The sequence below is a fragment of the Aspergillus undulatus genome, assembly GCF_047715775.1.
Source record: "Aspergillus undulatus strain CBS 261.88 unplaced genomic scaffold BDV17scaffold_5, whole genome shotgun sequence".
Lineage (NCBI taxonomy): Eukaryota > Fungi > Ascomycota > Eurotiomycetes > Eurotiales > Aspergillaceae > Aspergillus > Aspergillus undulatus.
In genome coordinates this window covers 638,905-656,886 of record NW_027396609.1, presented here as the reverse complement: position 1 = coordinate 656,886, position 17,982 = coordinate 638,905, and the positions used below count along the sequence as shown (strand labels likewise).

The 17,982-nt window shown below is 51.4% G+C and overlaps 8 protein-coding genes across 8 annotated transcripts; 3 read left to right on the top strand and 5 right to left on the bottom strand.

Moving 5' to 3' along the window:
* Nucleotides 1-533: 533 nt before the first annotated feature.
* On the top strand, nucleotides 534-1,301 carry BDV17DRAFT_253837 (uncharacterized protein). Its single transcript, XM_073756695.1, has one exon. The coding sequence runs from the start codon at nucleotides 774-776 to the stop codon at nucleotides 1,113-1,115; it is 342 nt and encodes a 113-aa protein (XP_073619642.1). The 5' UTR covers nucleotides 534-773; the 3' UTR covers nucleotides 1,116-1,301.
* Nucleotides 1,302-1,350: 49 nt separating this feature from the next.
* BDV17DRAFT_253834 (uncharacterized protein) lies at nucleotides 1,351-2,721 on the bottom strand. Its single transcript, XM_073756694.1, has 2 exons — nucleotides 2,603-2,721; nucleotides 1,351-2,537 (listed from the first exon to the last, which is right to left on the bottom strand). Exon 2 carries the CDS (start codon nucleotides 2,134-2,136, stop codon nucleotides 1,768-1,770), a length of 369 nt encoding a protein of 122 aa, XP_073619641.1. The 5' UTR covers nucleotides 2,137-2,537; nucleotides 2,603-2,721; the 3' UTR covers nucleotides 1,351-1,767.
* A 1,013-nt stretch (nucleotides 2,722-3,734) lies between these two features.
* On the bottom strand, nucleotides 3,735-6,140 carry BDV17DRAFT_175947 (chaperonin-containing T-complex subunit CCT5). Its single transcript, XM_073754855.1, has 10 exons — nucleotides 5,997-6,140; nucleotides 5,921-5,938; nucleotides 5,815-5,863; nucleotides 5,655-5,748; nucleotides 5,519-5,602; nucleotides 5,169-5,458; nucleotides 4,473-5,121; nucleotides 4,099-4,417; nucleotides 3,956-4,044; nucleotides 3,735-3,905 (listed from the first exon to the last, which is right to left on the bottom strand). The coding sequence occupies exons 1-10, from the start codon at nucleotides 6,004-6,006 to the stop codon at nucleotides 3,861-3,863; spliced, it is 1,647 nt and encodes a 548-aa protein (XP_073619640.1). The 5' UTR covers nucleotides 6,007-6,140; the 3' UTR covers nucleotides 3,735-3,860.
* A 119-nt stretch (nucleotides 6,141-6,259) lies between these two features.
* On the top strand, nucleotides 6,260-7,633 carry BDV17DRAFT_175923 (chromo domain-containing protein). Its single transcript, XM_073754853.1, has 6 exons — nucleotides 6,260-6,426; nucleotides 6,491-6,626; nucleotides 6,676-6,718; nucleotides 6,780-6,856; nucleotides 6,908-7,315; nucleotides 7,370-7,633. The coding sequence occupies exons 1-6, from the start codon at nucleotides 6,420-6,422 to the stop codon at nucleotides 7,392-7,394; spliced, it is 696 nt and encodes a 231-aa protein (XP_073619639.1). The 5' UTR covers nucleotides 6,260-6,419; the 3' UTR covers nucleotides 7,395-7,633.
* Nucleotides 7,616-9,688, bottom strand: BDV17DRAFT_175935 (putative transcription factor Rap1). Its single transcript, XM_073754854.1, has 4 exons — nucleotides 9,361-9,688; nucleotides 9,227-9,312; nucleotides 8,936-9,176; nucleotides 7,616-8,877 (listed from the first exon to the last, which is right to left on the bottom strand). Exons 1-4 carry the CDS (start codon nucleotides 9,493-9,495, stop codon nucleotides 7,873-7,875), a joined length of 1,467 nt encoding a protein of 488 aa, XP_073619638.1. The 5' UTR covers nucleotides 9,496-9,688; the 3' UTR covers nucleotides 7,616-7,872.
* A 274-nt stretch (nucleotides 9,689-9,962) lies between these two features.
* Nucleotides 9,963-14,828, top strand: BDV17DRAFT_300107 (uncharacterized protein; the record flags this gene model as incomplete). Its single annotated transcript, XM_073764000.1, has 5 exons — nucleotides 9,963-10,051; nucleotides 10,100-10,253; nucleotides 10,303-11,274; nucleotides 11,535-11,722; nucleotides 11,783-14,828. 5 exons carry the CDS (start codon nucleotides 9,963-9,965, stop codon nucleotides 14,346-14,348), a joined length of 3,969 nt encoding a protein of 1,322 aa, XP_073619637.1. The 3' UTR covers nucleotides 14,349-14,828.
* On the bottom strand, nucleotides 14,450-15,563 carry BDV17DRAFT_175853 (uncharacterized protein). Its single transcript, XM_073754851.1, has 3 exons — nucleotides 15,390-15,563; nucleotides 14,884-15,291; nucleotides 14,450-14,829 (listed from the first exon to the last, which is right to left on the bottom strand). The coding sequence occupies exons 1-3, from the start codon at nucleotides 15,403-15,405 to the stop codon at nucleotides 14,552-14,554; spliced, it is 702 nt and encodes a 233-aa protein (XP_073619636.1). The 5' UTR covers nucleotides 15,406-15,563; the 3' UTR covers nucleotides 14,450-14,551.
* On the bottom strand, nucleotides 15,564-17,833 carry BDV17DRAFT_175857 (putative oxidoreductase, FAD-binding). Its single transcript, XM_073754852.1, has 3 exons — nucleotides 17,801-17,833; nucleotides 17,093-17,738; nucleotides 15,564-16,926 (listed from the first exon to the last, which is right to left on the bottom strand). Exons 2-3 carry the CDS (start codon nucleotides 17,562-17,564, stop codon nucleotides 15,722-15,724), a joined length of 1,677 nt encoding a protein of 558 aa, XP_073619635.1. The 5' UTR covers nucleotides 17,565-17,738; nucleotides 17,801-17,833; the 3' UTR covers nucleotides 15,564-15,721.
* Between the last annotated feature and the right edge of the window lie 149 nt (nucleotides 17,834-17,982).

The following is a 17,982-nucleotide window of genomic DNA, read 5'->3' as shown; positions in this document are numbered from 1 at the left end:
TCTCCATCTGTCCGTCAGGGTTTAAGAATCCCAACAGCAGGCCATGGTGACAAGCGACGTGAATAATACAGCGATTTGTAGCAAAATAGTACCCGTAAACAAGATGCACCCGAAGTAAGAAAGCTTCGATTGCTTGGGCCGGGAGAGTGCTGGTTATTCATCCTTGTGCAACGTCGCTAGATATATATTGGGCACGCCCCGGTTTGGCTGCGGGATATTCCGGGCAGCTCAGGCAGCCATGTAGCGCACATCAAGTTTAGAGAGGGCAGAGACTAGTTGAGTTAATGTTGTTCCCTGAGTTCGAACACCGGTGCTCCGAGATTTCTCCCCAAGTTGTCCCCTAGGTGGTTATATCATCCTGGCCGTGACATGGAAGGTCAGGGTGTGGGTACTAATACTGACTTCCATTGGCGAACCCCAGTCAGTGGGTATGGAGTACATCCGGGGTGAATACTCACTCACCCCATCTACAACGCATATTAATAATCTAACGCGCCCTAAGCATACTCTAGATATCGTTCTACCCTCCCACCCTCACCCCATCTCTTATCCTAGCAATGACAACAATAGCACCAAAATCATATATATATACCGAGCCCATCATCCAAAGCCCAGACCACCGCCGCACCCGTACTTTTTATAAACCGCTCTGACCCCCTCCATCTCCCAGGGCTGAAACCCCTTCCCCCCTCCCCGCGCGGGGATGCAAGTCAGCAACGTGCAGGTCTAGATGCGGCGGGCGTACTTTAATCCCTGGCGAACAATTGAACAGTATGTTTGCTGCTCCCTGTCACTTCATGTCTACCTGCAGATACGGTACGGACTGGCGTCGAGCTGAGTGTCGTATGGTTGGTCCAGGCTTGTTGAGGCGCTGGAAATTGAGGAATGGATTCAGATGCTTTGCTATGGTCGCTCAATTAAATTTTGTTTTTGCTTGTCTTGTCTTGAGAATTGGAACAGGCGGGATTTTGATCCTTCGGAGGCTGACGGGTCGTCAATGCGAATGCGAATGGATGCCGATGGCGATGTTGGAGCTAATGAATGCCGGTTTTTGGGTGTTTAGCTGGGGGGGTGCGCGAGTTTATTCATCTTACGCTGGCTTATTTGCAACCTAGCTAATCACTTGCGGATGGGAGATACGAAGGAGCTGTGGCTGACGGGCCGAGCGTCGTTATTAATGGTAGTAATGGGGAAGTGTACCTAATGATGACTAGGTGATGGATGCGCTCGTCATCAAGGGTTCTAGTCAGTGGGTAGGGCGCCTCTCGTAAGGCTGCACCCAGCGCATCGCAGCTCGTCACGATACTACATAATAATACACTACCCTACTTATCGCTGCCTCTTCCTTGGTAGACTGCAAGCGCTGATGGTCGCTGACGGCAGAAACTGGTTTCTATCAAGTATCTACAGTGTTATTGGGTCGATTCGGCCAGCTGCTCGCTCGTGACCTAACCCAAGAGCTAATCTCAGTAAATACGGAGAAAGACGTCGATCTCAAAGTCAGAATCAAGTCAACTTCAGCCCAAAAAAAAGCAAAGCAAAGCAAAGCATAACCCGGAGCTCGCCATTGCCTGAAACAGATCCCGCAATCATTCGATCGCACAGAAGGATTTGAAGATCTGACGGGCTGAGGAAAATCAGGCACCGGGGTCTTGATCTCATGACTATGATGACAATCCTATCTGGTTTCCTTGTTGGGATGTATACATTCACATACGTCGGATAAGCGCCACTGTCATCTCGCGATTCTGCAAGCTCAAGCGCAAGTCAATTTTGAGAGCTGACGGCCCGTGAGAGTGTGATGGTGCACCTTGCCGGGAGGGCTTCTGTTTGGCTTCTGTGCCTGGTGAGTAGTGCGCTTTTTTTGGTGGTTTGGAGGGTGTTTAGAGTTGTTATTGGGTTGGGGAGGCTGGGGAAAGTTGGAGAGTGGGCGAATGGGATGGCGGAGGATAATGAGCCGTATGGAGCGAGGGAGCAAGCAAGCAAGTATTTTGCCGGTGTCTTGGATCCATCAACGTAATTGACTCTAAGACGGGAATGAGTTTGGGAGGGAATAATCGTTACGGTAGGCGTTGTTTGAGCCCAAGCCAGGGTGGAAAGCTGCAGAGTTGCGCTGTGGAAATTGCCGTGATACATTCAGTGCCAAACACGAGAGAGTACATAGTCCCGAGCGTGATCTGGAGAAGATGGATGTCTCTCCTCATAATCTAGACCGTACTTTTGGCACCCCAATCGATATCTTACCATCTGGTAAACAACTAGAAACGGCGATCTCCTGTATGGAACATTTCGGCGGCAGAACGATCGCAGAGACAAATACCAATGCCAACAGCAGTACGTCCCTAGTGTCCAGGTGATGGCTGGATGAAGTAGCGGTATAGAAGTGAATCAGCACGGAGAGTCAGGCCAGGATACAAGAATGACATGCTTGAGGCTTTCTGGAGGTCAAGTCACGAGCAGCCCCAACTCCAGCGGGCGGGAATGTCGCGCGAACAGAGTCGAGCCACGTCAATGCCGCCAGTCCATGTGAGCGAGCCCTGGGGAGAAGGAGATGGTTACATGATGACTGGACTCTGGCAGAGTGACAGGGGCCTTGACGCACAGTGATATCAGCGCCGAAGCCACTGGCGGGCCTAGAAGGGGATTGCTTGTTCTGGTCGTGTTGCTATTCTCGGCTTGCTGTCCCACTTGGAGATATGGTCATCTGAACGTGAAAATATTGTCAGATTGATAGAAGAGAATCATAATGAGTTGTCTGTCTGTCCCCTGTAGAGACTGCGACTGGTGAGTTGGCAGTCTGGAGGCTGGACAGATGATCAGGTCAACTCCGTCTCCGTGTCCGCCACTTTGGGGCTTTGCTTCACAAGTTTGATTTTTGTTGTTATTTGAAGTCCATCGAAAGAAGGCTGAAGACTGAATGAAGGTTAACCACGGGCCCGCGGAATCTTTATCGCGACCCGACGGAAGTCACTCTCTAACTATACCACCACCACCATAATAACCATACTCATCCTCAGGGTCAGGATCAGACTTCCACGAAGGATCCGTCTCTCAGCTCAGCAGCTCGATTCCTCCCTTCCCCCACCGGCCCGCCCCGTCACGCTCTGATATTATTACTATGGACATCAATAGCGGGATGCAAATCCTCCGTTCGTGCGGAAATTCCTCCGTCTCGATGCTTGATAAGTGGAAGATCTGTTTAGCTTTCCGGGTTCTCCCTTTCTTTCTGACTTGGTCCATCGTTCGTCTAGTTAATCAATCTCTAGTCGTACTTTACTAAGTTTGAGACCGTTGAGCTTTATTCCATTTTCCCGGGTTTCAGACGTCCCCTGGCTCCTGCGTGCTAGGTCGGTCAGAGTTCGTTCTATAGTTTGTGATGCCTCGGCTCAATCTTGAAGTCAACAGCCCTCCTAGGACTGCACGGCAAGGCTTTTACATCGTCATTTGACCTAGATTGACAGCTGTCTCCGGCTTCATCCATCTTCGTGTTAGAGTTTCTATACAATACGAGAACATCAGGGCGTTTGCCTCGGGAGAAGTGTCGTATGACTGGCAATTGACTTCTGATCTCACGGAGATGCGGAGTGAGGCGTCAATATTCCTGATCATCTCCTTGAACTAGGGGCGAAGAGAACCGACCATGAATCGGACGACTCAGATGACGGCAGTCGCTCGGGGCTGAAGTGGTATGCTCCCGAGGCATGTGTAGCTCGGTAGATGCTTAGGCTCAGAGTAGCTCGCTATTCAATTTTTATTGCAATTGATCTATGTAGCTGCGCCTTTTTCATAGCAATTAGGGCACGGTGCCAACGTATATGGTTGCATTTTGGGTCATCGAGTAGATATCCTATACAAGCAGTCTAGAACTCCTGCTGGTCGTCACCGGAGATGATGACGTTGTTGATCTAGACGAGTTAGCCTAATAAAAGAAGAAAGCCCAAATTGGTCAACTCACCTTCAGAACCATACGGCAGAGTTGGGTAGCGAGCAACAGCTGCTGTCGCTTACCGATAAGGGGGTCGATGACAAAGTGTTCTCTCATATCTATATTTTGTCAGTAGCAGTTCCCACGGTCATGGAGAGGTAAGTGAGAATTACCATTGTTTCCACTCAGCATGCAGTCAACACCCAGCCGCGAGTTGTTCTCCTTCACCTGGCGGGATTTGATGGCAGCAAGAGTCTCGATAGGGCTCAAACCGGAGTTCTCAGAAAGGGCGAGCGGTACGGCGTCTAGAGCATCAGCGAACGCACGCATAGCATACTGCTCGATTCCAGGGCTCTTGACAGCGGCATCTTCGACGGCAATGGAGCAGGCAATCTCAGCAGCACCTCCACCGTACACGACGCGGTTGTCACGGACCAAGTTACGAACAACGCAGATGGCATCATGCAGTGATCGCTTGGCCTCATCAATGATCTGGAATACAGTTAGCGAGGAAGGATTCAGTAACCAAGTGTAGGTTCGGTCTCACCATCTTATTGCTTCCTCGCACAAATACTGTGACAGCACGGCTGTTGGCACACTCTTCAATAACAAGCATCTTCTCGCGCGTAGTTCCGAATGTCATCTCGCGCACTCGGCCGGCTGTTCCGAGCTTGTCTGAGCTGAGATCCTCAAAGCGAGGGACGATGCGGCCGTTTGTCGCAATGGCAATCAACTCAATTTCAGGCCCACCAACCCAGCGAACGGCAGGGAGCTTGTTCTGCAGCAGAAGGTGGTTGGCCTCGTCATCGAAACCCCACTGGCAAATCACCAAGTTGGCGCCAGAGTCCTTCAGGTGCTGGATCATTTCTGTGAACTTCTCTCGCTCGTAGTCTTGTAAGCGCTTAAATTCCTCGACCGACGTGATGTCGAGCTTGTGCTTTGTCTTCGGCTTAGGGGGTTCGAAGGGACAGGTCAAAATCGCCAGCTTAGCGTCCGTGACCTCGTCGGGCATCTGAGGGTGAGAGAAGTCCTTATCCACGATAACACCCTTGACGAGGAGGGAGTCCTCGAGCGCTCCACCGACTTTTCCGTCCACCTTGATCAATTCAAAGTCCACATCCTTTCGTTCAAGATCGGCAACGGAGAGCACGGCATCAACGGCAATCTGTGCGAACTGGTCGTGAGACTTGGAAACACTGCCAAAAGTTAGTAGCCAGTCGACAAAGAGAATTTCAAGACTTACATCTTACTGCCCAAACTCGTCTTTGCGACCTTGAGCAGGTTCTCGGTGTTATCTTTTGAGAATTCGATTTCGTCACTGATCTTGTCGAGTTGCGCCACGGCGATTTCGCAAGCAGCGTCGTAGCCGTCTGCAATTCGGATAGGGTGGATGCCCTTGTCGATGAGGTCGGACGCCTGTTCCAGCATGGCCGCAGCCAGGACCACGACACCAGTTGTTCCATCACCGATTTCTTCATCCTGCGACTTGGAGAGCTCGACGAGGAGTTTGGCCACGTTGTTTGTGATTTCCATCTATAGCACACAAATTATGAGCCATCCGGTAAGCATCGTGGTGGTCGAGATTCAACGAACCTGTGAAAGAATGGTAGCACCATCGTTGGTAACGGTAATGTCGCCATCGGGGGAGATGAGGATCTTGTCGAGACCACGGGGACCCTATATTCTTAGAAGTTGTCCTTGTTGAGGATTTAGCGGTCACGGTGCGTACCAGAGAAGTCTTCACGATGCTGGCGACGGTCTTCGCGGCCACGATGTGTGATTTGACGGCATCCGTTCCGTGTTGCCTCTTCTTCTTCCCCTGGCTATTCGAAGAAATATGTCAGTTGCTGTTCCGCACAGGCAATGAAGGGTCGGCCTCCGCGGCGTACTCTCGAACAATGATGAAAGGTCGGCCCTGCTCATCCTTCATGACAGAAGCTGTTGCGGAGTTAGATACGGCTTATCGGTGGCTCATTATCGGCAATGTATTCGAACCTTGAGAAAGATCAAGCTCTAGAAGGAGGAAAGCGAGTTTAGTACAGTGTAGAATGAGGGGCATCGGGGAACGCACGCATCGCCATTTTGACGGTCTGCCTCCGGGCAGTGAGAGAATTTCAAATGTAAATAAGACAAGAAGAAGTGAAAGTAATACGGAGGCAAGGTGACCTCCAGAAACACTGAAAAGCGAAGTGGCAGCAACAATCGAAACCTCAACGCTCGTCCACAGTTCACGGGGCTCTGTTCAGAAATTCTGGAGATTCCCAGTTCGGGCTAGTTAGCAGCTCCCCGATCGGGCTTAGCGCAGCTGGCCCCTACGCGCGCGCGACTCCGACTCGGCAAACAACCTTGAACCTTAGGAACATCATCTCCACCAAGACGCTGCCGACGTCTCAGTCTTGACCAGCTCATTCTACCGTCTGGATTTAGCACGGATCGCTAAATTAACACCGTCAAGCTGTTGTCGCGACTGTTCGGCTTCACCTCATCACGAACAATGCCGCGTGAGTCGTGATCGGTCGGCTTTTTGCAGAGCTTCGCGTTTGCGCTAACTATTTGCGCAAACAGCCCCCGTGGCCGACTTCTCGGATGACGAGTCCACCGGAGAGTCTATCCCTTACGATGAGGTTGAAGATAAGAAGAATGGAGTTGAGGCCGCCAATGATGCAGATGCAGATGACGACGAGGACGGGGACGAGGATGAGTGAGTTTGCGATGACCTGTCTTGCGATCAACAATCCTGACCTTAGTAGATACGTCGTCGAGAAAATTCTAGGTCACAGCTTTAAGCAAGACGTGCGCATACCTTCCTCTGACCTATTTTCGCTTGCGACGAACTTCATTGACACCGTGACAGGGTACACTTTTGCTACGAGTGAAGTGGCAGGGCTACGACGACCCCAAGGACCAGACCACTGAACCAGAAGAGAATCTGTAAAAGACCCGCGGCTGTCTTGCTAGTCATGTGCTAATTTTTACAATCAGTGACAACGCGCAGGATGTCCTTCAAGAGTACTTCAAGATTCTTGGTGGACGACCCGAGAAACCACAGAAAAAGCGCAAGTCCATGGGACGGCCAAAGGCGGCGGCGAGGGAAAAGGAGAAGGAGAAACCAGAACCCAAGAGAAGGAGAAGGTCACGCGCGGCGGACACCGAAGACACAGATGCAGGCGAAGAAAAGGCGCCGGCACACAAGGAAACCCCGACGCCGGACTGGGCTCCCAAGTCCAAGAACTGGGAGAAAGAGGTCAAGGCTGTCGATACCATTCTTCGCGAGGATGGCGGGCTCGTGGCATACCTTCACTGGAACAACGACAAGAAGTCCAAGGTCTCTATCGAGACTTGCTACGAGAAGTGTCCGCGCAAGATGCTCCAATTCTACGAATCACATCTGTATGTTTCACGCCGATGCGTCAAAATCATGGTCCTTTCTCTAACATCGACCAGAGTCTTCAAAGACAGTGATGCGTGAATGCCTTTTCCTTCGCTGTTCTTTAATCGACCGAATTGACTTGTTGCGCAAGAGCCTCAGTTGGCATCGGTCTCTTTTACTGGTTCTACGTCCTAAGGATGAGCGTACGGGGTTTATGAAGCCGGAGTTATTTATGGGAATTGTGCATGCCATTCTTCTGGACTGTATGATACGTTTTCGGTCAAGAGGGCTAAGGGTATCATTGAACTGGCGTTGGACTCTTTCACCAGAATTTATTTGACCAGTCTAGGGGCAAAACGAAGCACAACTTGAGTGAGGACAAGGTGATCATTACATTATGTCCCTTACCTGTATCCTGTTCATGCCGTCTTCGCATAGTACCGCCTCTTTGGATTGTTTTTGGGTTCTCATTCGTCGTTGCAGCGCTTTTTTTTTTCGTCTCTTTCCTAGGTAGTTAGGGATTCTTTCCGAGGACCATCGGCTTTTGCCATATCAGTGTCAGGATATTCGCAGAGCATTAAGCAGGATTCAAGGCATCTCTTGCCATCTGAAGATAGTCAAACCGAGAATTAAGTAGATCGCCATGTTTGTCCAAGACCCGCTGAACATCCCGCGAGTCCTGTGCCTCCAAGCATCTGTCATCTTCCGCCGTCCATACCCCGCGCATATCGGTCGGTATACCCTTCCCTGCGACTAAAAACTCCAGGACCTTGTCCGCCAAAGCAGGGTCCATGCTAGTGCACTGTAGAGCCTCAATTATTTGTGTTTCGGTGCCCCTTCCCCTGCTCAGCCGTTCTTCTATCCATGAATCGATATCTTGCTCTGGTGCCTCTTCGGTCACTGGGCTTGACGGGAAGAATGGTAGCTCCCAGAGGAGGTTGTCGCTGCCCGCACTGGTTTCTGCAGTGGGTTCTTGAGGTGTGCGCTTCTCCGTTGTTTGTTCTATAGACTTCTCTGGGGGCTGTTTTGAGGAAGTCTTTGCTTTTTTGAGACTTGGAGGTCTTTCGTGACGCGGTGATTCTCTACTCTGGGCTTGAGGCGTAGGAGATACCACGACCTCCCGGCATGGACGTTTATCCGGGCTTCTTTGGTGCGCCTCAGTTGTGTCGTTAGACGCGCGCTCATTTGGCGAGATATGTTCTTGTCGCCTTATTTGTACCAGAGGATCTGGAGGAACTACCACCTCGGAAGACCGCCGTGCTCCAGGTGGATTTGTTGGCCTTCTTAACTGTGTGTTGGTCGTGCGGTTCCCTGCGTGCCCCCGTGTTTCTGGGGGATCTGGACTTCGTTTTCGTTTCCTCTCCTGGGGCCGCGAGGAAGGTTCTGCTCTCTGTGCTGTCACCTCGGCGGATCGAGATGTAGATGGACGCGATGTAGATACTCGGGGAGGGGAGCTTCTGCGGACTGCCTCATCGGTAGTCGGACGGGGAGTAGGTTGTGGAATCATCCCTCCAGGACGTAGACGCCCTCGTACCCTTTTCAGATATCTATCACGCCACGATTGCCATGTATGCCGTGGGTACTGAGACCAGTTATTAGCATTAGTTCAGTTCCGGCCCGTTGGGTTAGATGTTAACCACCTTTTCTGCAAAATCCTGATAGATCTTGTTGCCGTGGATCGAAGCATGAGGATTGCTTTCAAGCGGTTGCATATAGTCCCAGAGGATCTGATCATCCTCTATTGTGTAGGATGACCTACTGCCCTTAGCTGGAATATGGGTCCCTCCGACTGGACGAGGTGTTGAGCGGCCCGCTCTATATGTCTCCAGGTTCTCTAGTCTCCCATTTTGGACAGTTTTTTCGATAAACTGATATGAGTATCTTTTGATTTTTCAGCATTTGTTTATGGAAACGACAAGTAATGGTCTTACACGTTGACAGGGAGATTCTTTCTCTTGTGGTCCACCAGTTGAACGTCTGCGTCTTGTTCAAGAAGCTTCACAATGCCACCATGTCGCTATCAATGTGTTAGGTTGTTTCAGATAAGGTAAATATGAGCACTTACCTGAATTTCTTCCTTGAATCTACTTCGTTGAGGGACATTGTGAGAGAGCCAGAAAGACATCCCCTGGAAAAGACCGCCTTGCCCATTCCGCCCTTGGCCAGTAGACCTTTCTACTTCTTCCTGCCCTGACGCCATGCTCCGTTTCGCCTTAGCTCCTATACTTGATGTGATCAAACGATTGCCCTTGAATAGGCCTCCAGGGATCCGTGTCACGTGGTTACGCGTCGTGTTGCGGAGTCGCAGCAACGCGCATCGTCAACGGTATTTACCACCGGTGAGCACTCGCTCGACACCTCTCCACGATAGAGCAAGTCGAGTAAGTTAAAATATCAAGTATCATGACATTTGATGTTGTGACGGGAAGCCGGTTCCCTCCCTATGTCCCAATATCCGCTCGTCTGGTCACGTGTCAACCGTTAGCGGGGGATTCACGCGAAGAGGCTTGGATGCTGTTTCTGACTTTCTCCTTAAAATGATCCTAGGTATCAACGATATCGACTGTTTAATATCGATTAGAAGAGCCGACGCACTGTTTATGTCGAGCTTTCGGGGTCTCCCGCTTCAGTTCAGTGGGACTTCTGTCGACGCTTTCTGGCAGCGCGATGGGGCTTATACGGACAATCGCTCTTACAATCCTAGGATTCTCAATCTTCGTCTTCATAGTTCTTTTCGGGAGACTTCCTTTCCTTCGGTATGGATAAGATCTTTTCCTCCCTTTATCAGTGCCTGACGGCTATAGGAAAACGCCGATTGGCCTTCTCCACAGGATCATTTGGATATATATTCCCAATGGAATTTCATACCTCGATTCCCGCTTATTCGGCGGACGCTTTACGAGCTGCTGGAGCCGAGCTGGTAGCTATATACTCTACGAGAACCACCCACTCGTTCTTGTCAGTCGCGCGTTGAAGCCATGATGCATTGTTGTTGACTCGTTCGTAGATCTTTTTTGCGGCACTCCTAGCTATTGGTGAGGTTATATTCATCCCTAGTGCCTGGCCTAGGGTCAGCATGGTAAATCGACTCTGCATTCCGATCGCTGTGAGCCTTCCTTATTACTTTCTATATGCGAGTGTCGTCACCAAGTCATTTATCACCCAAGACAACCATGCGGAGGAGATGAAGCGGTATCCTTACGACAAGGTTATATTCCACCCTGGACACATCTGCGAAACTTGCCACTTCCTCAAGCCGGCGAGAAGCAAGCATTGCAGCTACTGCAAAGGCTGTGTTGCTCGACATGATCATCATTGTATATGGCTCACCAACTGCGTTGGCCTCAACAACTACCGATACTTCCTGTCTCTTCTGCTGTCTCTGAGCGTCATGTTGATCTACGGCGCATGGCTTGGTTACACAATCTTGTCTCAGACTTTAGACAAGCTCATCCCTCCAAATTCGCCCGTTCGCATGAGGAAACAAAGCTGGGCTACATATCTCAACATACTCGCCGCAGTAATAGCGACTGATACTCGCGTTGGGGGAATCACAATGCTCATGTTTATGACGGCCCCGCTGGCCGTTGCTTTCCTTGTCTACCATGCCTACCTTATCTGGGCTGGCATGACGACAAACGAGAGCTCAAAGTGGTCTGATTGGAAAGACGACGTGGCTGATGGTATGGTGTTCAAGTTTATAGGTGGCCACAGAAGAGGCGAGTCTCCTCTTCTTGATCCTCCTGAAGCCCAGAGTTCCTGGCCGGGGCACAGCGATCAAGCACTTGTACATACGGAGGGAGATCCTCCAAAAGAAGGACACCAGGTTCACAAAAGCTCAAACGACGTTGTACAGCCGCAAAATCCAGATGCCGCTGTCGACCAAAGGTTTGTTCAGGTCAAAAGCATGAGAGAGATTGACAACATTTATGATCTTGGCTTTTGGAACAATCTTCGACATGTATTTGCGTCTTCTACTGTTCAGAAAATTCATAATCGATAGAATTTAAAATACACAACCTGTTGTTTAGAGAGGCATACTTGTTGTACTTTGAGATCACGAGACTTCCGTAAAAAGTAATTGAGGCGAAAACCCGGAGCGGGAAAATTTACATCTTCAAAGTTCATTTCTTCTGTCTCCCCGCCACTTGATTCTTGAATGACCTCAAGAAATAGCTTCGCTATCGCTCAAGTTCGACAAGATTTCTATTTGCCCGCCGGCCTTCGAAGCACTCCAAGATGGCGGACCGAGCGCCGACGGAAATGAAGCCAAAGTGCACCCCCGCGGAGCTCATGTTGAAGGTCATCCTGATGGGCACATTGAGCCACTACGAGACTCGGGGAATGATTGACGACAAAAGGTTGGATCATATGCTTTCTGCCGGAAAACAGATCCTGTATAAGACACACCAGGAAAGCGATGTCAGGTAAGATCCAGCCCTCTATCCGCTTGTTCATCAAACAGCCAACACTTTTCTCTACCGCAGACACAGCTTGGGCTTGTCCCCGGACATTTGGCAAGGCCTTACGGACGTATTTACAAAAGCGATTCCGGTATTAGAATCGCAGTCGTTTATATGGAAAAGCCCACCGGCCGCCAACTACGAACACTCCTCCTCGAACCTAATAGCCTACAATTACTTCTCACTTGTCAAGGACATCGAACGCCTCAATGACCTTTGTACGATCGCGCGAAACCTCCTTGCCACTACAAAAAAGGCACAGAACATGGCAGCCGAGAAGGGATTTGACCAGCGGGTTCTGGCTTTGGTAGATACTTGTGTTCGGGTGACGGCGCGGGGTTTCGACGGAGAGACGAATGCTCGGAATGAGGAGCGCTGGCAGAAGGTTGTCAATCTCTACAAACGACTCTTGATTACGTGCCTTCAGTTCTTGCACAACTTCATCATGCACAACGAGCAACGCAAGATGGTCCTGTGGTTAGATCTGTTTGGGTACCATTCTACCGGCGATTCCAACATCATCCAGCCCAAGGAGCCTCTTGACCAGGCGAGCAGCCACCCCGAGGGGCTAGCGCCGGTTGTCAAGACTGGCGAGAGAATAGTCAACCCTCCGATTAGGGCGCTTTACGACCAAACGGCCGAAGATCTTCTGCTTGAAACAATCTCCAACTTTCCCCGGGAGCCTGCCACCATCAAAGAGGAAGCGGCTATGCTGCTATTGGCGAACATCAAAGATCACATGGAGAAACTGCTTGGGCGTGATTTGACGGCGATTCAAGAAATGGGCAAAGACCCTGACCAAGTAAAAGAGATCCGCGCTGCTCTTACTGCTATCCTAGGTGCCAAGGTGGACGGATGGTCAGACCTCCAAGACAGAGCGAAGGACCTTCCTCCCGCTCTTCCGGACGATGAACCTCCTCGTAAAAAAGCAATTCTTACGATCGACCGTAGCCCGTCTGCAGGCTTTCCTCGTATATGCTGGTCGGATCTTCCGGACCTAAACGAGTATGGTGCTATCGCCGCCGACGATGTCCCCATCGCAGAGGAAGATACGAGCATGCCCAGGTCAGCTCAATCGGCGGCGGAGACACTTCAAGAGGCCAAAGATGAGTTGATGGCACGACTGCAGGAGACTTCTCAACTCGGTGATGAGAGAGATCATGATTATGACACCGCCGACGCAGGCGACACTGGTACCGTTGGCGATGACGACTCACGTAGCTTGGAAGCGGTTGCCGACGGGAGCATGGATGAAGAAGAGGAGGACGACGATGAAGACGATGACGACTACCGCGGACGCCCAGGCGATCAGCAGCGTGGTCTGTTGACCGATATCCCCCTCGTGTTAGGGCCTGCGGAAATTGAAGCTCTTCCGATGATCATCCAAGCCGGTATCGTCGACAGTTTCGGCCTCAAGGGTGGCGAGCGGACCGGATCGCGAAACATGCAGGCCCTCAGATGCCACATACTCCTTACCCAAGAAACAGGCCGAAACCTCCTCCGAGAGCTCCTGATCTTCATTGCTGCATGGGATCTTCCAGACGACGAGCTCTACTTCAAGATGATGGTGCAGATCATGGACGCAGTCCTCAAAAACGGCCTCATGTCCCACGCCTACTCAGACTTCGGCCAACCAAAGGACATTATCTCTCCGGCACAAGCAGTCGTCGTCAAGATCCTCACCCACATCTTCAGAGCCAAGTACTCCCCCGCCTCAGTCACAGGGTCCGGCCAGGCCAACACAACCAAGAACCCAGCTCCCCTGTCTCGCGTCGACGTCCTCACAGTCCGGTACATCTTCACCATCTTCCGCGGCAATATCATCCCGGAAACCTGCGCCCTCATCTACCTCCAAGGCCAGATCCGCGCGGGCCGCGCCCTGCCGGAAGACTTCCCCCTTAACCTATGGGACATGGAGCGCGTCTACGAAGGCGTCTACCAATTCCTTGAATTCTTCGCCGTCCTGACGGAGAACAACGACTGGAAGAACCTACTCGTCAAGTGGGAAATCGTCTACGACCTCGTCACCCTCATCAAGGAACTCGAGGCGAGTATTCCGAAGGGCCAACTCAGCCAGTTAAGTCTCGGCCGCAGTACCAGTCCCCAGCAGCATCAGCAGCAGCAACATCAGAGCGCAAGTCCCAGCCCGATTGCCGTCGAGCGACCCTACGATCCTAGCGACCCGGACCCTACAGATGGCGGCACGGCATCAAGACCCGAGTCCCCGCCCATCACGGAGGATCCGTCCGAGTTTGAATGGCGCAACCTGAAGAAACTCGTTGTGCTTGTTCTTTCATCGCTCGTCTGGAAGTGCTCTGAGGTGCAGGACCAGATCCGCAAACATGGTGGCGTGGAGACCATTCTGTCCTGCACGAACTTTGACGCGCATAATCCGTATATCAAGGAACATGCTGTTATGTGCCTCAAGTTCTTGCTTGAGGGGAACCGCGAGAACCAGAAGCTCATTGAGGATCTTGAGGCGAGGGAAGTACGTGACGACGGTGGGATGCTTGAGCAGCGCGGTCTCGAAGCCGTTATTGATAAGACGGGTAAGCTGGCGCTGAGGCCACGAGATCAAGGCAGCTCTTGAATGGCCCAAACATCCTCATTTCAATGGCTGAAAAAAATTTCATGAAATCTGTACATATTCATCAACAATATGCAAGTCAATATACACCCAATGCACGCTTCACGTAGACGTAGACGTAGCCTCGTAACCTCAACCAACCCAACCTAACCACCTAAACTCCAAGACCACGCCAGCTTGTCATCACACTCCATCCCATAAATCATTTAACCATACATCCCATCCCAATCCTCCTCATAATCCTGCTCCGCAAGCTTCTTCCTCTCCTCAATCTTATGCCGCTCCTGCTTCGCAAAATCGGTCCGATCAAGCGGACACGTCCCCCTAAGCCTCAACCAGGGCCTTACGCACTCCAAATCGAACAGATGCGTTGGGTGGCACGGGAGCCGCACGACGAGCGGGTACTTGTCTTCTAGGAAGGGGTTGCTGCAAATGGGGCATGATTGGGACGGCTTCAGGGAGGCGCGTGGGATGCGGTCGAGGTCTATCGTACGTTATTTTAGCATCTTACTGGACAATTGTCGGGGCAGGTACGGACCGTCACAAAACTGCTCACTAACCCCCTCTACTTCCGTCGGCGGCGTCTCCGCATCACGTAGCAGCGTCTGAATCATCTGCGCAAGGAGATCATCCCCGTGTACGCGAATCGGTGTCCCGTCTGGGTTGAGCATGGGGAAGCTTTCCGCGCCGACACCCTCGGTTCCCTCTCCCTCTCCCTCTCCTGCTCCACCGCCACCTCCTTCCTCGCGCCGCATGATATTCAAGGCTTCGGCAAGGGAGTAGAATGCGGCGCTGACGTCGCCGGGGACAGGGACGGCATGGGGGCGGGAGCGGGTTTCGTCGGAGGAGATTTCGGAGAGGGTTGCGAAGAAGGTGGAGAGGTCTGGGCGGCGACGGCGCGTACTTGTTTGGGTTGAAGGGGTTGAGCGGTCTATGTTGTGTTCAACTGTTTAGAATGAAAATGTTAGTTGTGCTTGTGCTGGAATGGGGTCTGGGACGCTGGTGAGGGGTTGGATTGGATGGATGTGATGGATGGGGGCTTGCCTTCGTATTGGGACATGGTGGAGGAAGAGAGTGAGGACGGTTGTCCTCTTTCGTTTTGTCGCTCGGGTAGATTCAAGAAGGGAATATGAAACGTTCGCGGGTAGGGCGTGGGAACAAAGAGCTCTAGAGGTTGAAGAGGTGGAATTTATTCAGGGTCAGTCGAAATAGCTTCTGCGGGGAGGCAGCAGCACTGACGCGTTGGGGGCCGCCCGAAAGCAGGAGAATCGTACGTAGTCGTGACATAACAGATCGCAAAATGTTAACCAGATTACTTTCAAGATCGGACTCAAATTGTGTACGTGCTAGGTCTAGTAGAAAGCTGTTGCCATTGCTCAATAATTAAAATCTTCATATAATACTTTCTTACCAGCCAACCAATTAAACACCGGTACTTTCAAGGCAGGACTGCCACAGAAGTACCATACATCGGCTAGAGCGAGGACGAGATCTTGAGCCTCTATCCTGTGGCATTTGATATGCGTGCCGGATTGCTTGATTACCTCCAGTTCAGACTTAGCCTCTTCCCCCACAGAGTCAGCCCCAGTGACAAACACCGTGGTTGCGCTAGGCAGTGCTGGGAACCGTTTGAAGGTGTCCGATACCAAAGCAATGTCTTTGGCCGAGATGGTCCAGAAAAGTCGCAGACGGCTAACGTCGATGACAGGCAGCTGCGCAAGTACAGGAGTAATCCCAATACCTCCCGCTATGAAAGGCAGTGTATCACTTCCCTGTACCGGCAGTTGAAAGTCACCTCCAAAGCCCTTAAGAGGTATTTCCAGTCCAGCTCGGTCACTGGTTTGAAATAAGCATCGAGTCACATTACCATGTTTCCGAACGGTAATCTCAAAGTCGCCATTGGGAAGCTTGTGATCTGGAGAGGATGAAACCGTGAAAGTCCGAATATAGTCATCCTTGAGACTTGACGGATCGTCATCCATCATATGGCTGTATCCCATGTCAAGCTCGTCATAAAACGATAGAGTCACATACTGCCCGGGCGTCCACGATTCAGCTTCTCTGGGATCTGATACTCGGAACCGAAATCGACCAATTGACGGAGTGATGATCTCCTTTCCGATCATTGTTGCTGTGACAGATGACTCGCGATTGCCCATGGCCGCAGCGGACGGTTTCTCTGTTGTTAGATGTCTGACGGTAGGATTATATGGGGATGGTTTCCCCGGGATTCCTCGAAATGAAAGTGCTTTCTCGACATAGCGAGCTGCGGTAACTGCCAACCTTGCCGCTGCATTTGACCGAGGAAGGATAGATGACGCTTCTTTTCCGATATGTATCTCCGTCCTACCTGTGACAAATAGTGCGTTGCCCGTTTCAAAATCCGGAAAGACATAGCCTGCCAGCGGGTTTGTTTGCAGATTACCGAGAGTTTGATAAAGCCGATTCCCGGAGTACTCTAGATAGGCCAACACGGCGCCACTAGGTTCATTAGAGGCAACTCGAACGAAGCCTGAGGGCCCTCCACGGATATTTGTGTCCATGTCCTGTTTCCCGTGCGAGGAGGTTATGAAGAAGCAGTCTGCGCGGTTTAAAAAGTCAATAGCTTCCGGGTGTAGCTGGGGAGTTTCCGAAATCAATTTTGGATCTGGTTGAGCGGGAACAATGTGCTTCGCGTTCAAGTATTTAGGACAGTTACCCGTTCAAAGCGTCAGAAGACATTTGAAGGATGCGCAAACAATACATACCCAAGCTACCGTCAACATGGACGGTGAGACGGGCGATGCCAGCACGAATACGCTCATTCTCGTCTGTGACACCCAGCGACCCAGCAGTTAACTTGCCGAACAACTTAACCCTCCTTCGGTTCTCTAGGTCAACGGCCAGGAATGCGACTGCCTTCCCACTACTTCCTGCAGAATTGAGCAGTAGACTCTCAACTACGGGGTCGTAAGCTTTGCCGATAGGGGTCCTGATACCGAAGCTGGAGGTAGACGTTCGAATCGCGAGGCCCTCCTCCCCACCCCAAAGAGAACACCAGGGTCTTCCTTCCTGGTCCAAAGCTCCTATAGCGAGCAACGGAGACCTCTTCAATAGTAGACTTGCACTGGGGCTTAGAAAGGGTACGGTAGGATTGTCTTGGTAGGGGACCCGCAGCAGCTGGTGCATTTTGCACTCGCCATCGTGCCATGGTATTGAAGCAGTGAGAAGAGTCGCCATGGTGAAGCAACATCCTCAAGACAATGGTGTTGAGAGGAACGATATGTAGTCTGCTCCGTACAGGGTCGGACTCGTCGATCTGGAGTTCTGGGCTGAAGCAATGATGGGGAAGCTGAATACGAGCCGCGCGGCGCGGGCTTCGTGCCAGTCGCACACAAGGGTCGTCTCAGGTCTCTGTGGTGGTTAGCCCTGGCAAGAATTGTTTTGGGTTTGACGTCGAAAGCATCTTGTCGAACCTAATGCTTGAGTGTTCGATATGCAGACATGACCAGATAAGAAAAGCAAGACGATAAAGTAGACATGGTCGAGCTGACGTTGTTTCAGGCTGCGTGGGCAGTGGAGGCGCGATGCGTGGCCGGTGGAGCGCAGGTGGCGTTGTGACTGGGGCCAAAGCGAGGCTTTGCCATGGCAGCGCAGC

Coding starts and splice junctions, on each gene's coding strand:
- BDV17DRAFT_253837 (XM_073756695.1), top strand. CDS start 774: ATGTTTGCTGCTCCCTGTCACTTCATGTCTACCTGCAGATACGGTACG.
- BDV17DRAFT_253834 (XM_073756694.1), bottom strand. CDS start 2,136: ATGTATCACGGCAATTTCCACAGCGCAACTCTGCAGCTTTCCACCCTG.
- BDV17DRAFT_175947 (XM_073754855.1), bottom strand. Junction 5,459..5,518: donor GTGCTACCATTCTTTCACAG/GTTCGTTGAATC, acceptor TGTGTGCTATAG/ATGGAAATCACAAACAACGT. Junction 3,906..3,955: donor TCTGCCGTATGGTTCTGAAG/GTGAGTTGACCA, acceptor TAACTCGTCTAG/ATCAACAACGTCATCATCTC.
- BDV17DRAFT_175923 (XM_073754853.1), top strand. Junction 6,627..6,675: donor GAGGACGGGGACGAGGATGA/GTGAGTTTGCGA, acceptor TGACCTTAGTAG/ATACGTCGTCGAGAAAATTC. Junction 7,316..7,369: donor CAATTCTACGAATCACATCT/GTATGTTTCACG, acceptor AACATCGACCAG/AGTCTTCAAAGACAGTGATG.
- BDV17DRAFT_175935 (XM_073754854.1), bottom strand. CDS start 9,495: ATGGCGTCAGGGCAGGAAGAAGTAGAAAGGTCTACTGGCCAAGGGCGG. Junction 9,177..9,226: donor AAGAATCTCCCTGTCAACGT/GTAAGACCATTA, acceptor AAAAATCAAAAG/ATACTCATATCAGTTTATCG. Junction 8,878..8,935: donor ATCAGGATTTTGCAGAAAAG/GTGGTTAACATC, acceptor AACTGGTCTCAG/TACCCACGGCATACATGGCA.
- BDV17DRAFT_175853 (XM_073754851.1), bottom strand. Junction 14,830..14,883: donor TAGTGAGCAGTTTTGTGACG/GTCCGTACCTGC, acceptor AACGTACGATAG/ACCTCGACCGCATCCCACGC.
- BDV17DRAFT_175857 (XM_073754852.1), bottom strand. CDS start 17,564: ATGGCGACTCTTCTCACTGCTTCAATACCATGGCACGATGGCGAGTGC. Junction 16,927..17,092: donor CCATGTTGACGGTAGCTTGG/GTATGTATTGTT, acceptor TAAACCGCGCAG/ACTGCTTCTTCATAACCTCC.